This window comes from Notolepis coatsorum (assembly GCF_963971535.1).
Source record: "Notolepis coatsorum genome assembly, chromosome: 8".
NCBI classification, from domain to species: Eukaryota; Metazoa; Chordata; class Actinopteri; order Aulopiformes; family Paralepididae; genus Notolepis; species Notolepis coatsorum.
The window spans coordinates 36,151,901-36,171,053 of NC_140172.1; the positions used below are offsets into that span (position 1 = coordinate 36,151,901).

Below are 19,153 nucleotides of genomic sequence, written 5' to 3' on the forward strand. Positions count from 1 at the left end.
CAGGTGAAGTGTTCGTATTGACAGCTGGATACAGAGGGACCAACACGGGGGGACTCCCGAGGGCTGCGTGCAGTGCAACCTCTGTGAAGTTTATTCTCTCCTCAGAAAAAGGCATTTTCCCCATCTCTCATCCAGCAGGGCGAGCGTCCCTTTCCAAGGAAGTTGGATATACAACGAAAGTGACAATAACATATCAACATTTTCCCAAGATTGGTATATAGGTGATGGCCAGTGCTTGGTGAAAATTGCTTATTGGAATAATTGGGAAATGTGTTGGACTACATTGTATGTTTAGGCACAATAGCCATACAGTAGGCTATAGGCAGTTTTTGGTCCGTCTGTTTTTATTGCAATTATATAATTTGGTAGGTATTTTTTGTGCTCAACAATGACAGAGACGATGGCGCTGAGTGGAAACTGTCGGACTAGTAATCCCAAAGATCAGGGATCAGTCCAGAACAGTTTCCCAGATGTTGTGGAATTAAACGTAGGCGGACAGGTTTATTACACGCGCCATTCAACTCTGGTGAGCACCCCGAATTCTTTACTAAGCAAAATATTCTCGCCCAAAAAAGATGCCACTAACGACTTGGCGAGAGACCCAAAGGGTCGCTACTTCATCGACAGGGACGGCTTTCTATTCCGTTACGTGTTGGACTACCTCCGAGACAAGCAAGTTGTCCTGCCCGACCACTTCCCGGAGAAAGGGCGGCTCAGTAAAGAGGCGGAGTACTTTCAACTGCCAGACTTGGTAAAGATCCTGACCCCTGAAGATTTCAAGAACAGCCCGGATGACTACTTCTTCCACAGTGATTACGAAGATGGATCTCAAGGCAGCGACCACCGGGGGGTGTGCCCGCCGCCCTCTCTGGTGCCCGCTGACAGGAAGAGCGGCTTCATCACGGTGGGGTACCGGGGCTCGTGCACGGCGGGCCGCGAGAGTCAGACCGACGGCAAGTTCAGGCGCGTGCCTCGGATCTTGATATGTGGGAGAGTGGCCCTGGCGAAGGAAGTGTTCGGCGAGACGCTGAACGAGAGCCGGGACCCGGATAGAACCCCGGATCGGTACACCTCCCGGTTTTACCTTAGGTTCAAGCACCTGGAGAGGTCTTTTGACATGTTGTCCGAGTGTGGGTTCCAGATGGTGGCCTGTAACTCTTCAGTCACAGCCTCGTCTGTCAACCAACAGACAGAGGACAAGACCTGGTCCAGTTACACAGAATACGTATTCTACCGTAAGTGATACCTTCGACTATCACTGCAAGTCAATACAAGAATACTCCAAAACACTACACACACAAGCGCGCGCACACACACACACACACACGCACACGCACACACACACACACACACACACACACACACACACACACACACACACACACACACACACACACACACACACGCAAAGTCACCGCTAGAAGGCACACTTGGCTTTCTCGTCCCTCACCCTGGAGAGAGAGAGAGAGGAGAGAGAGAGAGGAGAGAGAGAGTGAGAGAGAGAGTGAGAGAGTGATGGATATGTATATCTTATTCTTAGTTCAATGTATGTGTGTGGGTCTGTATGCTCCTCAGAAATAAACAAGCTCATATTATGGGTGATGGAGATCATGGAGCTGACGCTTGGCAAGTCGGAAAATGGGAGGCATTTATGTAAATACTTCCATATTGTGACTTCACTTTTGCATCATGTATTGGAGTACAACCACAATGCACTTCTCAGGGGGTTTTCCTGAGCACAAACATCCTCCAACTAACACATTCAGCTACATCTTGATTCTGAGCCCTGTGGAACCAACCCAATTAGAGGTGACTCCTGGTAAATGGGTTAAAATCCACATGTCGTACTATCTTCCTTGCTGGGAGCAAAGAACCTTTAATTGCAAACGCTTATCTGAAATGCTGGATGATGTTTTTTTTGTTTTCCATCTCGCTTATCTGGGACTATATAGAACAGCTTGTTGCAACATCCCAGTGTTACTTTTCTGCAGCAGTTTGGGGATTTTTGAGTTCTACTCTTTTTGACTAAAAGCTTTTCACGTTTCAGGTATTCAGATGTCTTTAGACAATGAAAACTACATTTTGGTTTTCAACGTCACGCCGATTCTAAGGTGAATTATGAAGGTTCGTCTGGGCATAGCAGTGAGAGCTGAGGAGAGAGGAAAACAAAACTTTATAGGGGTAAAAAACACTCAAGTAATATTTAATGTTCTTCAAAAATATATAAACATATCACAATAGCTTCAGCAGACCAGTTGTCCATTTGTGTCTTGATGCGTCTCGTTTTCATTTCCTGTCACTTTCCTGTCAAACGTCCCCTCCACACCCTACCGCCCCTCTCTCCCTCTTACCTCCCAGTTCTCTCCCTCTACAAACAAAAAAAAAACAGGAAAGCAAGAGAGGTGTGGGGTGGGAAGGATGATGGCTTTTGTAATGGCTCTCATAATATTTTACGATGCTACAAAACACTCCATATACTTAGATCTGACGGGGCATAATCTATAGCCCATAGATGGCTCCTGCGGTCCAGCTGCCATGCGGTAGATGGAGAGGTACGTTATGTTGTAAAGTGCTACAGCGCTTGTGGTCATAGTACAGTTGTGATGCTATAAAACATAGAGGGAGACCAGGTATTCTCTGGCCTGGAATGAACCCCTGAATCGATGGCCACACCCACTTTAAATAATTGCTTAGGGTGAGTGACAGGCTATAGTAAAGCATTCCCCGGGAAATGAACCATAGAGCTTCTGACTCACGTGTCGTTAATGTGTTGTCTTTTTTTATTATTACTATAACAGATGTCATATGTTAGAGAGAGAGAGATAGGAAGGACGTTTGGCTGCAAGACTACAGATACATAAGTGGCTCGTAAAATTGAACAAAACAGCTATTTCTTTGTGGTACTTAGGGGGTTTCCACAGCCATAAAGCATAGTGAGACAATGTTTTCTGTGGCATGCATGTTGCACAACTCATGAGTGTGTCATCTCTATTGATATTCTTTCTAAGGATACCGAAGCAAAGCTGTAGATGAAGAGGTAGAAAGAAAGTAGAATACTGTATATGCATTGGGGTTCATTCTTACCAGTGTTGGAAAAAGTACAAAAACCTTGAGAGAATGGCACCATGTAAGATTCTGTATTTCAATGCTTGGTAATGATTAACGTTAGTCCTCTCGACATATACACATCTAAAGGTTACATTAGTTGCTGTTGTGCTGGCTCTTGATTACTTCTTCGTCTCACAGTTGACTGGCTTGAACTTTGAAATCGAAGCCTTTCATTTCAAATGATTGCATGTTTTGTATGCAAACACTTTGCCTCTAATTAACAGGCGACTGCAGTAAATATCATGATGATAAAAGCCCCAGAAAAACATATCTGCACTCCACCCCTCATCCTTGCATTAAACATCAAAGTGAAAATAGAGCTCATGAGGTTGTGGATCACAATTCCACGCCTGTTGTTTGTCGTTTACAGTGCCATGGAATAAGTCGCTTCAAGCAATGAGTGCAGCATGTCGAGGCAGCTGTCATGATATAACTACTAATTTCATGATGCAACAATGTGCAGCACAAACCGTTCAAGATATTGTTGTCCTTTCCTTTGAAAAGCGCAGACATTTGAATAAGCTGTTACAGGTTAGGCTCAAGATTAGAACGTTGGAACATTGACGTTCTTCTGTAGAACTGAACATGCATCCATAGCAACACCCATATATCACTGACATCCTGATGGGGGATGCCCTTTGAATTGCCCATCTGAGGTTTATTCCTTTTTCCCTATTGCTAGGTTTCAGGGAGTTGTTCCTTACAGTATCTTCACTGGGGAAAGTCTGGGGGTGTTGCAAAATTTTAGATTTTATGGTGTTTTTTCATGTTTTTTCATGTGGATCTATTGTGATGTTACAGTACTTGTTGATCTGTGAAGCCTGTTGAGGCAACTTGTTATGATTTTGGGCTATACAAATAAATTTGACTTTGACTTGACTTGAGATGAGAAGAGTAGACGAAAGTATGGGGCCGTCCTCAACTAAAGAAACTCTTTAGTCGACTAATAGTTAAGGACTTTGTCGACTAATTGTTTAGTTTTAACCCTTTCACTACCACACTACCAAAATGGTTAACCATTTCACTGCGACAATACATAAGGTTAACCCTTTCACTACCACACTACACACGGTTAACCGTCTGTAGTGTGGTAGTGAAAGGTTAACCGTCTGTAGTGTGTGGTAGTGAAAGGTTAACCTTCTGTAGTGTGGTAGTGAAAGGGTTAAGCATACAAATCGACTAACAATGTTTTAAGACCAAACTGACCAATAAATCGACTAATGAGGGGACAGCCCTAGAACATACCATCTCGGTTGAATACGCTGTCATTATTTGATGATTGATATACTGTAATTGAGTTGTAGTTTTTCTTTTACATTGTATACTCGAAACCTTCTTGGAATATGGGAGGCTATAATTAAGCATTACATCACGCGCAGGAGTGGTTTGTGACCAATAAACCATGCCTAGGGGTGGTCGTTAGACCCCCCTAGGCATGGTTTATTGGTCACAAATCACGACTACAAGTGGTGTAAAGCTTTTATACAACTGCCAGATTCATCCAACCTTATTTCTATACAATAAACACACATTAATCGAAGATTTATTGAAAAAACCATCCGCCAGAAAAAGTAGTTCCCACAACTACAAAAAAGACAAGTTGCCTCCATGTGGAAGCAGCTTGAAGTGCATCCAACCAAACTAACACATCCAACTGTGTATTATTGGAATGATTGAGAGAAGTTGCCTCATGTGGAAGCAGCTTGAAGTGCATCCAACCAACTAACACATCCAACTGTGTATTATTGGAATGATTGATTGAAAATTTTATTACCAGATGCAGAATGGGTACAATACAGTACGGCTCAATACACACAATTGTTAAGGGAATGCAGACCTACTTTCCATAGAACTTCATTCTTAGATGCTTCTATATAAAGTAGGTAAAACAAATTAAAACGTTTTCTTTGCCCTATAGGAAAAAAACGTTTTCTTCGCCCTATTTTTTTATTTATTTCTTTTAGCCTAAACTTAACCAGTTGGAAACCAGGGGTACAGTAATAAAATTAGCAATCAACCAATCAATCAATTCAATAGACCATGCTCACTTAAAACAGCGCTGCTTCTCTCTCAGTCTGACTCCCCCGCTGTTGCAGACAGGAGTGTGTGTGTGTGTGTGTGTGTGTGTGTGCGTGTGTGTGTGTGTGTGTGTGTCACAGTGTGTGTGTGTGTGTGCGTGCGTGTGTGTGTGTATGTGTGTGTGTGTGTGTGTGTATGTGTGTGTGTGTGTTTGTGGGTACGCCAGCGTCGGACAGTGTGAGAGAGAACGCTGCAGTCAGTAGAAAGTAGGAAGGAAGAAATTTAAATCAATCAATTAATCAATCAATCAATCCGCGATTTTTCTTTTGTTCTAGATTGACTCAAGACCCATCAATTACATCATCCAACATTGTTTAAAGGACTAACACATTCCCCTTGACAGAATCGCTTCATATTTAGTCGTTATGGTGCTTTCAACATAACCATTTGTTGTCCGCAATCTTGTTTTCTCCCGGAGTGAGCCGGGGAGTGATATGTGATTCGGTTGTGGGCGGGTCCTGAGCCCAGGACCGTGGATTGTTGCCAATAAAGACGTGTAAATGGCCAATCAGAATCGAGAAATTTGCATGCCGTTGTATAATTGTGTTTACGATATACTGTATATCTTGCCAGTAGCCCAGCCCCCAAACCCAAAGCCACTGATCAATAGAATTTGGCCATTACAGATTTCAGTGGCAGACATGTGATTCTGGAAGCAACAGTTGTGATTGGAGGATCAAGAAAAGAGGGTGGGGTTTGAGAGAGACTAGTGACTCTGTGAGCCTATTATAAGGCGGCACCATCATCAGCTCTCTAGCATAAGCTTTTCATCCCACACTGGGATGATATTACACTGAGACATACTGGACCTGTTGCCGAAGACGGTGCCTTTGAAAAAATATTCTTCGCTCAATAAATGTAAACTCCTGCCTAGCTTGCCATCAGCTTTCTTTGACAATGTGGTTACAAGTTACAACACTGGATACATTTTTGGAAACACACACTGCTGGCATTTTAACCTTTATTCACCCTGGGTAGATCTGTTGAGCATGTATGCTTTCCCCCTCCCTCAGCAATGCTCACTCAGTTTCACACTCAGTGACACAAATTCACCCCTAGGAGCTGCTGAGTGCAACCAATCTTTTACTGATAACCACTGAGCAGCTCCGCTGAAGCAGTTAAGGATTAAATGTCTTGCTCAAGGGCACTTCAACAGTGAGACCAAGGGAGAGAGAGAGGCGATAGTGTTATTCATCAACTTTCCCCTGGCCCAGATTTTCCCGCTGGTCCGGGGATCAAACTGGCGACCTTCCAGTCATGAGCCCACTTATCTTCTCTAACGTTTAAGCCACCATTGTTCCAAAAGATTCTGCCCAAATTCTCTCTGGTCGTTGTGACAAGCGAAGTCACGTGGGTTGGAGAACAATCTCAACCACTCTCTCCCCCTTCCCAGCTGTAACCGAAGGTTACCGAACACACATTGGCTGTGGATCTGTGTGAAGCCCCTCCCACAGACCAGCAGAATAATACCAGCTCTGTAGCCCTAAAGCAGTGGATTTTACTTTGGCTTTGGGCATTACTCCTCCTGCTGCCAGTATATATATATACTGTATATCAGTTGCCACTGAACACTTGGAGAAGGAAATAGCTCCCCTGGACATGGTCTGCTCGGGGCCTTGCGATCTCTGTGGGCCAGTGGCACCCAGGTTACCATGGTGTAATTGGAGCCCCCCCCTCCCATATGGGCACTGGCTCCAAGCAACAGCTGACCAGCAGTTATTTTCCCACCCACCTCACAGGAGGTGGAAGGTGTGATTTGCTATGGGACATTTTCCTACAGTTCGGCTGCATCCCCCCCAACTGTCTCTCTTTCATAGTAGAGGGCAGTAATGTTGTTTCTGTTGATTGTGTCAATGTGAAAATTAGGGGTGTGTAACGGTACACGTATCCGTACTGAACCGTTTCAGTACTGGACCTTTCGGTTCATACAGTACGCGCTGTGTACCGAACGAATGCAACGGTACGCTAACCACCAATGGAACGCATGTGCATAATGCATTTTTTTTCGTGCAAAAAAATACCCGTCAGATTCACCCCTTCCCAAAATATAACTTGCGCAAAGGGTCGGATGTTTGTTCAGCTCACGCACAACACTGAGAGATTACCTGTAATTTAGCATAGCCTCATAGTGTGGCGAACACACACACACACACACACACACACACACACACACACACACACACACACACACACACACACACACACACACACACACACACACACACACACACACACACACACACACACACACACACACACACACACACACACAGGGCCGCCTGGGAGAAATGCGAGGCCCTGTGCGAGATTTTTTTTCTTCATAAAGTCAACATATTCTTAAATAATAGCGCTGCCCGAGGCTGGGCATGATACAGTCAACATATAGCAAGAGAGAGAGCGAGAGAGAGCTCCCATTCTACAGTCAATATACAGTGTACAGAGAGAGAGAGAGAGAGAGAGAGAGAGAGAGAGAGAGAGAGAGAGAGAGAGAGAGAGAGAGAGAGAGAGAGAGAGAGAGAGAGAGAGACATTGGAAAGAAATTGAAATGCTATTTGGCCCTAAACACAGTGGCAGAATACCTAAGCACTGTGACTGAAGATCCTTGACTAGGTACAGACTCAGCGAGCACAGCCTAGCCATCGAGAAAGGCCGCCATAGGCAGACTGTGTGTGTTAGAAAGAGAGAGAGAGAGAGAGAGAGAGAGCATGTGTGTTTGTGTGTTAGAGAGAGAGAGCATGTCTGTGTGTCGTGTGTGTGTGTGTTAGAGAGAGAGCATGTATGAGACAGATAAGCAAAGATGAGCCCCTAAAGGATATTCAACTTTTAATGGAAGAACAAAACAGAAGGAAAAGATAACTTCACAAAGGCAACATGAATATACATAGATCCAAAAGGACAAAGATCAACACTTAAATCCAAAGAGAAGAGGGTCTATACCAGAGAAAACAAAGCAGCAAGGAGCCAATGGCCGACATCAGCTAAATAGGCTAGCCAGGTACTGACACCAGGCCACACACAGCTTTGGCCAACGCTACCCAAGCTACACAATCGACCAAGACAATTCACACACAGCACATGTCGTATCTCCAAATGTTGTGAAGTAACATATGTTTTGCCTGGAAAAAAACATTGTTATTAACAAAACATTCGGGAGGGGAAGGAAGGAATAGTGGGGTAATGTCATGACATCTTACCTGCACCAAGGAACGCAGGGCGAAAGGCCGCAACACAGGTCTCCACGTTGACGAAAGGCCTCTCGCTGGCGGGACAAAAAGAAGCTATGGCCGGAGCCTTGTCATGGTGCAGGCCCGACTACATCTTCTGTCAAAGATGATGTCGTAGTCAGAGAGTGCCAGGGCCCGCTATTCTCACGGCTAATGTCAATGGTCATAGCACAAGCTAACAGCTAACTCTAGGCTAACTGATAGCATCAAGCTAACGTTCCCAGGCGAGCGAAAACGAGCAGCTAACGTCGTAGCTAAACAGCTAACTGGCTAACAGTTAGCTCAACCCGGCTATCGCTAACCACTAGCTAACGCAGAAGCAAGCTATGCGGCTACCACTGAAAAACTGTACAACGTGAGAAAAGCAATACAGGCCAACACTTCAGACAGCCGCTGTGTTTTCCTCTTCTCATACGAAGAGAGAAGGGAAAAAGAAGGCAATACACGTCCCACTACAGAGTGGTGTTTACCATAGCGGTCAGTAGCGGCTGCTGGTTCTCTCTCCACTAGGGGCGCTATACCAAAACATTTTGCAAACATGTACAGTACCACGCAACCGACTCATGGCAAGACGTGAGCGATTCGACTCACGCTCACGGCAATGAATCGGCTCTTATGAACGAGTCGCTCAGCTGTTACTACAACAACACACAACCAGTCAAATAAAGTATAGTCTAATTCACAACTTGAAACACAATATATAAATAGAAAAGTTAGAAACAAAACTCGCTCCGTCTCCAAACACACGCAGATCTCTCCCTCTCTCCTTCTCTCTCTCACACACAGCGCGACGTGGAATCGATTCGTTACACAATCAGACCTATTATATACCAAGAATAACTTCAGTATGAGTACAGGGCTGTACACATATTTTGCATATTGTTAAACGAGCCAAGGGGGCTAGCTATTAAACTATCGATATGAATCGAAAATCTGGGACCCTGATGTAAACAAGACAAACGTCTTTCTCTGGTCTGCATCCCCTTAACAATTGTGTGTATTGAGCCGTACTGTATTGTACCCATTCTGCAATCTGTTAATAAAGTTTTCATTCATTCATTCATTCAAACATAGACGATATTGAACAAGCCATAATCCACGTATTTTCAATCCAAAAGAAAGAGAGAGAGAGAGAGAGAGAGAGAGAGAGAGAGAGAGAGAGAGAGAGAGAGAGAGAGAGAGAGAGAGAGAGAGAGAGAGAGAGAGAGAGAGAGAGAGAGAGAGAGAGAGAGAGAGAGAGAGAGAGAGAGACTCACTGTTTAGTTGACACGTCCAGGGCAGGAGGGCTTGCCTTGATAAAGTGTATAATCCACTGTTGATGTATTCCAGACCACTGTCCACTGTGTCCAGACTGCATCCGCCATATAGCTTGTTAGCCAAGTGTTAGCAGTTAGCACCACACAACACAAGTACTTCATTCCTTTGTCCATTTCCGTGTCGAACAGACTGCAAACTACCTGGCGTTCTATCGCCATGCTCTAAGACAAACTCTAACCTTAACCAACTTTGAAAGAGTGCCTAAGCTTAACAGTCTAAAGAACTTGCAGTCACGGCACGCTCTAAGACAAACAGCTGCATCTCACAACAACACAACTATCTCTACCACCAACGGACCAACCTAGGAATAAGCTAGAATTGGAACATTAGAAATTGGATTCGGCCAATCAGAGATCGTCTCTTTGAAATTCTGCTACGGAAAAAAATACTGGCGTCGGCCAATCAGAGAGCGTCTCCGCGAAATGCGGCTACAGAAATTCTTGACGCTACTGGCTAGACCGCTTCAAATCGCGCCCGGATTCCAACATAATAGTCATGTTTCAACGCACCGCGTTACGCACTGATTGGCTGCGACGGATACAGCGATCAAACCGTGACGCGCACTCAGAGCGCTATCGCGTCTAGCCCGGGCCGAGAAATACAAAAAAATAATAAAAAAAAATAAAAGTGAGTCACTTCCTGTTCAAGAAAACGAGTATTTTTTTTTATATAATAACGTTATATTGTGCATTGGAAACACAAACATACTTAAAATGAGTAAATATTATTAATTTTAAACATGTTTATATTATTTATAGGGCTATAAAACAAAAAACTAAAAACTTATTTTTCTTGTTCTCTCATATAACCAGGGTAGGGCCTGAGGGGGGGCGGCGCCCGAGCGCCCCTAGTGGCGAGCCGCCACTGATAGCGGTGCCGGCAACAAGTCCCTCGCGGACTATAGCCGACTTGAGCATGGAGATATTCTCATAATGAAACACCAAGCTCACCTCCCTCACACCAGGTGCTGACACCAGGCCACACACCTTTAGCTACTAGTACTACAACAGCTAGTCGGCCCATTTGGCTCCCGAGAGAGAGAGAGAGAGAGAGAGAGAGAGAGAGAGAGAGAGAGAGAGAGAGAGAGAGAGAGATATCCATGGCGGGAATAGAATAGAGTGCATTAAAAACGTCCAAGAGGATGGAGACAACCGCGTGGAGTTGACGAAGTTCATCTGCCAAACGACCGTCCTCTTCATCTTGGCATAACAATGCTGCACGCGCTGTCTCTAGGTTAGCTAACGCTAGTTAGCCTTTAGCTAAGCTAGCTACTAGCCGACATCATCATGGCTATATCCCGACTGAACCACTGAACTAGCTGTCCCTGTCTTTAGCCGGGATGGCTAGCCTGACTGAACTGTCTAACATGCAACAACTTTCATCTTCAGTCCATCTGCCGAACGATGTCCTCTTCATCTTGGCTGGCATAACCTCCAATGCTGCACGCGCGAAATAGTCAGACTCTACCTTACCTGTAACCCCTCCCCTCATTGAAACCAATTCTGCTGCAGAGCCTCAGAGCTGCCTCCAATAGTGTATCTGCAGAGCCAATAGTGTATCTGCAGAGCCGCAGAGCCAGGAACAAGTCAGACACATTCTACAAACGTGTCTAATGTGAAATATATAAGCATATAAGCAAAACTATATTTTAGGTCTGTGATGAAAAAGGGCCTTGCGGGAAGGGGGGCCTCGCAAAAAATTAAAAAAAATAATAATAATAATAATAATAATAAATAATTTTTTTTTTTTTATTTTCTTTTATTTCTTTTTGTGCGAGGCCCCCCTTCCCGCGAGGCCCTGTGCGACCGCACTGCTCGCACACCCCCTGAGGCGGCCCTGCACACACACACACACACACACACACACACACACACACACACACACACACACACACACACACACACACACACACACACACACACACACACACACACACACACCCTCTCTCTCAGTCTATGAGGAGGATTGGTGCTAGATTGAGAAGGGGCTTTCTCTCTGAGATAAAATTAATGATAGTTTGCGGCATATAGAACGGTCATTCACACACAGCAACACACCTCCGAACAAGGTGTGATAAACATGAAGTGATATATTTTCCGTGGCATGAAACGGGACCGGCATGACTCTTCTTTCTCTATTCAATAACGTTTTACGCTGAGGGATGATTTACAATAAAGCGTTAAAAAATAAAAGTAGGCTACCTAAGTTCTTGACGCTAGAACTCCAAACATAGAGTTAGCATAAAAAAGAAGGTAGGCCAGCTGTAGTTTACATAGCTTGCATAAAACTGTCTCGAGGTTCCACAAGTTAATCAAAATCCGAAGTATTTCCAACCGGGGCTTGAGATTGCTCAGAGTACATTACTATAACAGAGAACATTATTATAACACAGACTATTACTATAACACAGAATACCCACACACCCACACACACACACAGAGAGACAGACAGACATATCAGATCATGACACCCCCACTCAGACAGAGACCAAACCGGTTTACCCAGGTAGTGATAAGCAAATCACAGCAGGGTATTAGATTCGGGTTGAGCACATATAAACCAGTCATATTGAACAGAAACACACACCACAGAACCAAGCTGTCCGTGTCACTGACAGATTATTTGTATCCTGTGAATTGGCTGTATTCTACCGCTGATGCCCTGCTGAATAAATTGCTGAGAACCTGCACTAAAGCCATTGACTTTCAAACCCGTATCCTCTACTTTCTTGCCGTGAAATTGGTCATTCTATCATTGTTGTTTACAAAGTCACAGCTGATTTGTACCTTCACAACACAGAATATTACTATAACACAGAATATTACTATAACACAGAACATTACTATAACAGAGAACATTATTATAACACAGAATGTTACAAAGGATCAGATTAAACCGAATATATATATTTATTGATTGATATATATTGCATAGTATTTGTATATCGTTTGATATCCCTTGTATATTCCTTGTACATATACACGGAATATCCCTTTAGCCTATTACAGACCATAATATTTCATTCTCCTATTGGACAGCGGTCCACAGGCGCCGGGGCCGTGCCTCCAGAGTCAGGTTCAAAGCCACCGTCAAGACATGTCTGTACATGCCCGGCCTTGCCCAGGGATACAAGACAGAAATGAGATTGGCACTAGATTGTTCGCCGTGCATATAAATATGGCGCAGGTGAATACAGAAGTAGAGTTACCCAATAAGTTGAAGCCTCACCCACGATACTCCGTGCGGTGAAGTATGGCCTGTTTGGCCCCAAAATAGAGCATTGAGACCGCGTGCGAATTAATAACTGAATTGTCAGAGTTTGGCGCTATACCGTCGAGTGCGACATATTTCTATTAAGTCAGTAATAGTCTATTTGTGTATAGTGTATCGTGCGGCTAAAGTTCTACAGTGACCAGCATCACCAACGCTTCCTCGTATCAGCTAGAGTGCTTATCCAGGCTGGGCTGCTTTCATGGCGCTTTCACCCGAGGAGACCTAGACGAGAACCGTGTGGACATGTACACTGGATTAATCTACCCGACGACTACATAGCCCTTTGCGGCTGGATTATATTTGTTTTGGTCCTGTGATTTATGGAGCGGAGAATCGCCGACGCCTACACGTGTTGGATTTACCCTGTGAGGAGACCAGTCGAGTCTGCGCCTCAGAGAGCCTGAGGCCGGCTAGCTTTCTTCACTGTGGAGCTACAGTCTACGGAGAACAGCTGTATTCGTCTGTGGATCAAGAGGCTATTGCACCGTCTCCTGTACTTGGAGTCTCCTTAGTCATCGTTGACCAGACTCTCTACTACCGACAGATCCTCTACCCCTGCTGGCTTACAACCGGGGGGACCCTTCCAGTATCTCCCGCTATATATTACTAGTGTACCATAGATATAATTCCCTAAGATTCAGGTTGTATAATTACCTCCTGCGTAACCAGAGAATTGACATTCATTATTGATTTGCCTACGCACATTCCTTTGCCTTATAAGCGCATCCAAAGTAAAATACAGAGAAGTATATTATGTACCTTTTGCTGCAATAAATACTTGATTACACCTTTGTGTGGAACCGATTCATTGTGGGAAGTGTTCATCATATTTATATATCATGTACTGTATGGCCAGTAATTAAAGTACATAAAGCGGTAGTGGTTTAATGATACCATACTTATCAATACAGTCAGGGAATTGTACCCCTCAGTTACACAGAACATTGATCTAAAACAGAATATTACTATAAAACTAGAGATGCTCGATATTGGCTTTTTTACCGATACCGATATTCCGATATTGTCCAACTCTTAATTTCCGATACCGATATCAACCGATACCGATATATGCAGGGTTTCCCCCCAAAAAAACGGAATAATTTCAGGTAACTAATAATTTCACTGGATGCATTGAAAAGGCTTTCTAAATGTAAGCATTATCTGTGCAAAATATGATCATTAAAAAAGTACAAATTAACATTACATATCTCTTGTTGTTGAATTAAACCATTATGCATACTTTTTACAATAAATAAAATAAGAATTGGTTCTTACTTGCTTGCCTGGGTAAATAAAGGTTAAATAAATGTTTAAAATTTTTTTTTTTTTTTTTTTTTTTACCGATACCGATATTTTCCGATATCACAATTTACTGCCGATATCGGCCGATAATATCGGTCGGCCGATAATATCGGACATCCCTATATAAAACAGAACATTACTATAACACAGAACATTACTATAACACAGAACATTATTATAATAACATAGAACATTACTATAACAGAGAACATTGTTATAATAACATAGAACATTACTATAAAACAGAACATTATAACAGAGAACATTACTATAACAGAGAATATTACTATAACACAGAACATTACTATGAGGGGTTTTCTTCCTCTTGTATTTTTGTATTATTATTCTTTTTAACTTAACCCGGGGATAACTGGCTACTGGAGGTACTGTATGAGTGCAGACACCTTCCCACCATACAAGGAGGAGCTCATGGAATTGGTTCAACACAATAGACTTGAAAGTAGAGATGTTCCGATACCATTTTTCCCTTTCCGATCCGATTCCGATACCTAAGCTTTGGGTATCGGCCGATACCGATATTTATCCGATACCAGTGCATAAAAAAAAAATTAAAAAAAAATTATATAAATTATACTTTTTTTTTTTTTTTCTGATACTGTTATACTGTTTTTTAGTAATAACTAGAACGTATGGTATTTATTCAACAACAGGTGATTGTATAGATTTGTATTAGTATCATTAATCAATGAGTATGGGCTGCAGCACTGCAGATATACCCTACTCCAATGATCCACACGGACATTAAACGGTGTTGCACTCGCTACTCAGTGGCTCTGCAGATATACCCTATTCAGTCTGTAAGCTAGTGGCATGTTCATGTTGTGATTTTTGATGCAAAATAAATATTCAACATTCTCTTTTGAAACTCCGCCTCAGACTCTTATCCTTTGGCACTTGCTGTACTTTGCTTGCAGGTCTGCAGCCATTATTGCTGGATTATGTGAATAGCACCAACTTTAGACACGGTAACGTTATCAAGCTAAGCTAACTGACCTAGCTCGCCTTCCCGCATCGACATTAAGATAACGTTAGTAATAGTCAGCTAACGCTAGTCCGTAGCTACTTAACTTAAATACAATTCACCGTGGGTGCATTATTGTTGATAGACGGTCACGGACAGTGTTAGGTCCTGGAGAACGGACAGGCGATCATCTGATTTGATGTAACGTTAAAAGCGGATGTTGTTCCAACTAGCTATCTTTCCAGCTAATGCTATCATAACACCAGCCAAACACATCCCGATTCCCGTCCGAGCTCCCCGTCACACCGCACTGTCGGGGACAATGGAATTTAAGAAAGTGTATCTGCTGTTAAAATGACACAGCATCACACTTTAAAACATGTTCATTTTATAATCCTCACTCTCCGCAGGACTCGGCAGGAGATAAATTACATCATGGGATCGGAGGCTAGAATTTACGTGTACTCGCCGATACCGATACTAGCATTTTAGGCAGTATCGGCGGCATTTCCGATACTAGTATCGGTATCGGAACAACTCTACTTGAAAGACACCTTTCATGTTCCAGTGTCTATCACAGCTCATTCTGACCGTGCATTGCAATGACAATTTTGTCATGTTGCACAGCAACAGTAGTACTAACCCGATCCTGTATAACTATGGTGTATTTGGTTTGAAATCTAATAAAGGAAAATCCAAATCGCTCTTCTCAAGAGTTTATTATTGATAAAACATTACTAGAAGTAGTGATTAATCTGGCAGATATCACACGCACGCACGCACGCACGCACACACACACACACACACACACACACACACACACACACACACACACACACACACACACACACACACACACACACACACACACACAGACACACAGACACACAGGGGTTAAAGTGGGCAAGAACGGTCCATAACGATAGGTTATGACTATAACCAAGTTCTGTTAGTTAGGGGCGATGCTTGGCATCACACTGCACTATCTCGCGTATGTGCACGCGTACTGAATAAACCACAAATGTACCTCTAATACCAGTATTAGTCTGACCACACCCCTCATCAGCTTACCTTCATAAGCAGGTGTGTGGTCACCTGCTCTCCTCCTTCCCAAGCTTTCACCACAAGGTGAGGTCAAGGGCTGCAGCGGCCGTCTGATGCCAAGCATCGCCCCTAACTAACAGAACTTGGTTATAGTCATAACCTATCGTTCTGTATCGTTAGTGGCTTAGCTTGGCATCACACTGCACAAGGGAGGCCAAGCGGAGCCACTGGCTGACAAATACACCCCGCTGACAGCCCCCCAAAACCATCAGAACAGGGAGGGCCGAGCCCCCCCGACCCCCCCTAATGGAGGGTATCCCCCCTATTAGAGGCTTCACGGGAAGGCGACGGACCCGACCGTGCGAAGAGGCACTCAAGCAACTTAACGCACAGGGTGAGCAGACCGTGGCTTGACCCCACGACTACACACACGCACAACCCGCATGCCACCCGGGAACGAACGGAGGAACAACCTCGTTACTGCCCCCAGAATCACGGGGTCAAGGGCAAACCCAACCCCGTGGCAAGGCCGTAGCAGCGGAGCGCGAAGGAAGACCCAGACCCACCAAAAGGACTGGACTCCCTGGAATGGGGGCCCGGAGAAGTCCATGATGCCAGCATCAAGACCCCACCAGGTGGGCACGTAGTGCCCCGCCCCCCACATCGCCAGCGTATTCGGACAAAGGCCCCCCAGTTACTGCACCTGGTAATCCCAGGCGGTATCCCAACCAAGTACTAACCAGGCCAGAACCTGCTTAGCTTCCGAGATCGGACGAGATCGGGCGTGTTCAGGTCGGTATGGCCGTAAGCCGAGCGGGCCCCGTCCCCCCAACAGTACACCGCCTGGCACACTAACCCTGCAGAACAGACAGTCAGCATGGCCGTAAGCACACAAAAAAGGTTAACCAACGGAAGCAGGCAGCGCACCGGGGAAAAACCAGGCAACAGGCTGTTAACCCTAGCCTGGAGACTGCGGACGAGACAGGCGCCAGAGGGGACAGCTGAACACAGCCGCCCCGGCGGAAGGAGCGTAAGCTGGCGGTGTTGCATGACCAAGCCTCCATTTAAAAACCCCCACCCAGAGGGGTCGAGGCAGAGAAGGCTGACACGATTGGCAGACGTCATGAACGTGCAGGGGCACCCTCAAACGGTGAACCCGGGAGTTGACACTGCTCCAACACACCAGGGAATCAACCACCTCGGTGTTACCCAATGCGGTGGTTGTTCCTATAACCCCTCAAGAAAAAACTCCAAAACACACCTGCGGGTATACACCGGCTATACCGCAGTACAAGTGTTTCAGTTTCCAAAAAGGGTTAACCCAGGCCTACGGGTCGCAAACATCACTTCGGACCGGGCCTGGCGGTACGGGAAGCACAGGGTCACCAGAGGAGGTCAAAAAACCACCCCCACAGGCCCCTCTTCGCCATGCGTGAGAGAGGAGCGAAACATAATGGAGAACCAGCCCCTAAGCACACCGTACCTGGTATTCCCCGGCGGTCTCCCAACCAAGTACTAACCAGGACCAACCTGTGTAGCGGCCGAGATCCGACGAGATCGAGCGCGTACAGAATGGCATGGCTGTAAGCCATGACGACAATGCTGAGTAAAAACATACCCAACCAGGGTCTCCATAGCGCTTAACCCTGTGACACCCAGACCGACCTGGCATTTTTCCCCCTGAAAAAAGCCCAAGTCCCTCAGGGTACCAGAACAGCAGATCTGCATCCCCGGCGGACAACGGGTTCAACTGATCTGGACCAGCGTGACCAGAACCAGTCCCGTGCCCTAACCACGCCGACATGCCTACTCCAGGAGAAGGGCAGATATGCGTGTTGATCTTAACATGAAAAGAAGGCGCCACCCAGACGTTCGGACGAACCGCGCCTGGTGGCCCACCCCAAGGGCGTGAGACCCCACCACATATGTTCAGATCCATCCCGTCATCATCCCCCAGACATGAACGAGAATCCGTCGACAACCCACCCAGGTCATGGGATGTGGTCGTCGGAAGAGGAAAAAACCCCCATCTCAGTTGCTTTATAAAAACGCTGTTTCAACCACAAGCAACCAAGGCGTGCCAGTCAATCGCCTGTTTACAGCGAGCTAGCACTATACGTGCGTCGGGACACACCCCCATCAATGAACAGGCTATTTAGACCTGTCATTGAATCCCCAAGGCGCCCAGGGGAACGACAAGAGGGGTGTGACACTCCCTAACTCCAACACTTCTGGAATAGAAAGAAGGAAGCATCAACAGTATGTATCCCAGTCTACACAGCCGGGGTAAAAAATGTTCACATTTTTACATCCCACCACCCTCCCATAGGAAAGAGACGGGGATCCCCAGAGAGACTTCCCACGCGAGCTGTACAGATTGAAAAGAATATATTGCACCTTGAGCCATGTAAAAAACTGGTTTTAGGGCCTCCGGGGAAGAGGCACTGAACCCATACACACTCAATAAACGAATTGAATCGAATATACATACAATAGAAAAGGACCCTTCTAGAGGGTCCACTCACTTTGACAATCTGAGGAGGAAGGCTCTGTACTCTGATGGAGGCTTCCTCACATGGAAGAAGGAGTCCGAAATCACAGAAGGCCTGAATAGGCGCTTGGTGAGGAGGAGCCCTGACCACCCCCCCTGAAAACAGATCCATCACATGGACCTGAACAGCACACGGAAGTCCTACCAACAGAGACGCGCACGGTGACGTACTCTATGGCGGGGGAATTCCTGCGGTGCACACGCCCAATATACCAGGCCGTGGGACCAGGAACTCCCTCCCCCCCCCGTAACGTGCCGAACCGCCACTTGACG

General features: G+C 45.2%; 1 protein-coding gene across 1 annotated transcript in view; it reads left to right on the plus strand.

Moving 5' to 3' along the window:
• Nucleotides 1-388: 388 nt before the first annotated feature.
• The window catches only part of kctd16b (potassium channel tetramerization domain containing 16b), a gene marked incomplete at both ends in the record, with an annotated part of 189,248 nt that continues 170,483 nt past the window's right edge, over nt 389-19,153 (plus strand). Inside the window, one exon of the mRNA XM_084319690.1 lies at nt 389-1,235. Within this exon, the coding sequence (XP_084175816.1) occupies nt 389-1,235 (847 nt within the window). The remainder of the gene's footprint in view (nt 1,236-19,153) is intronic.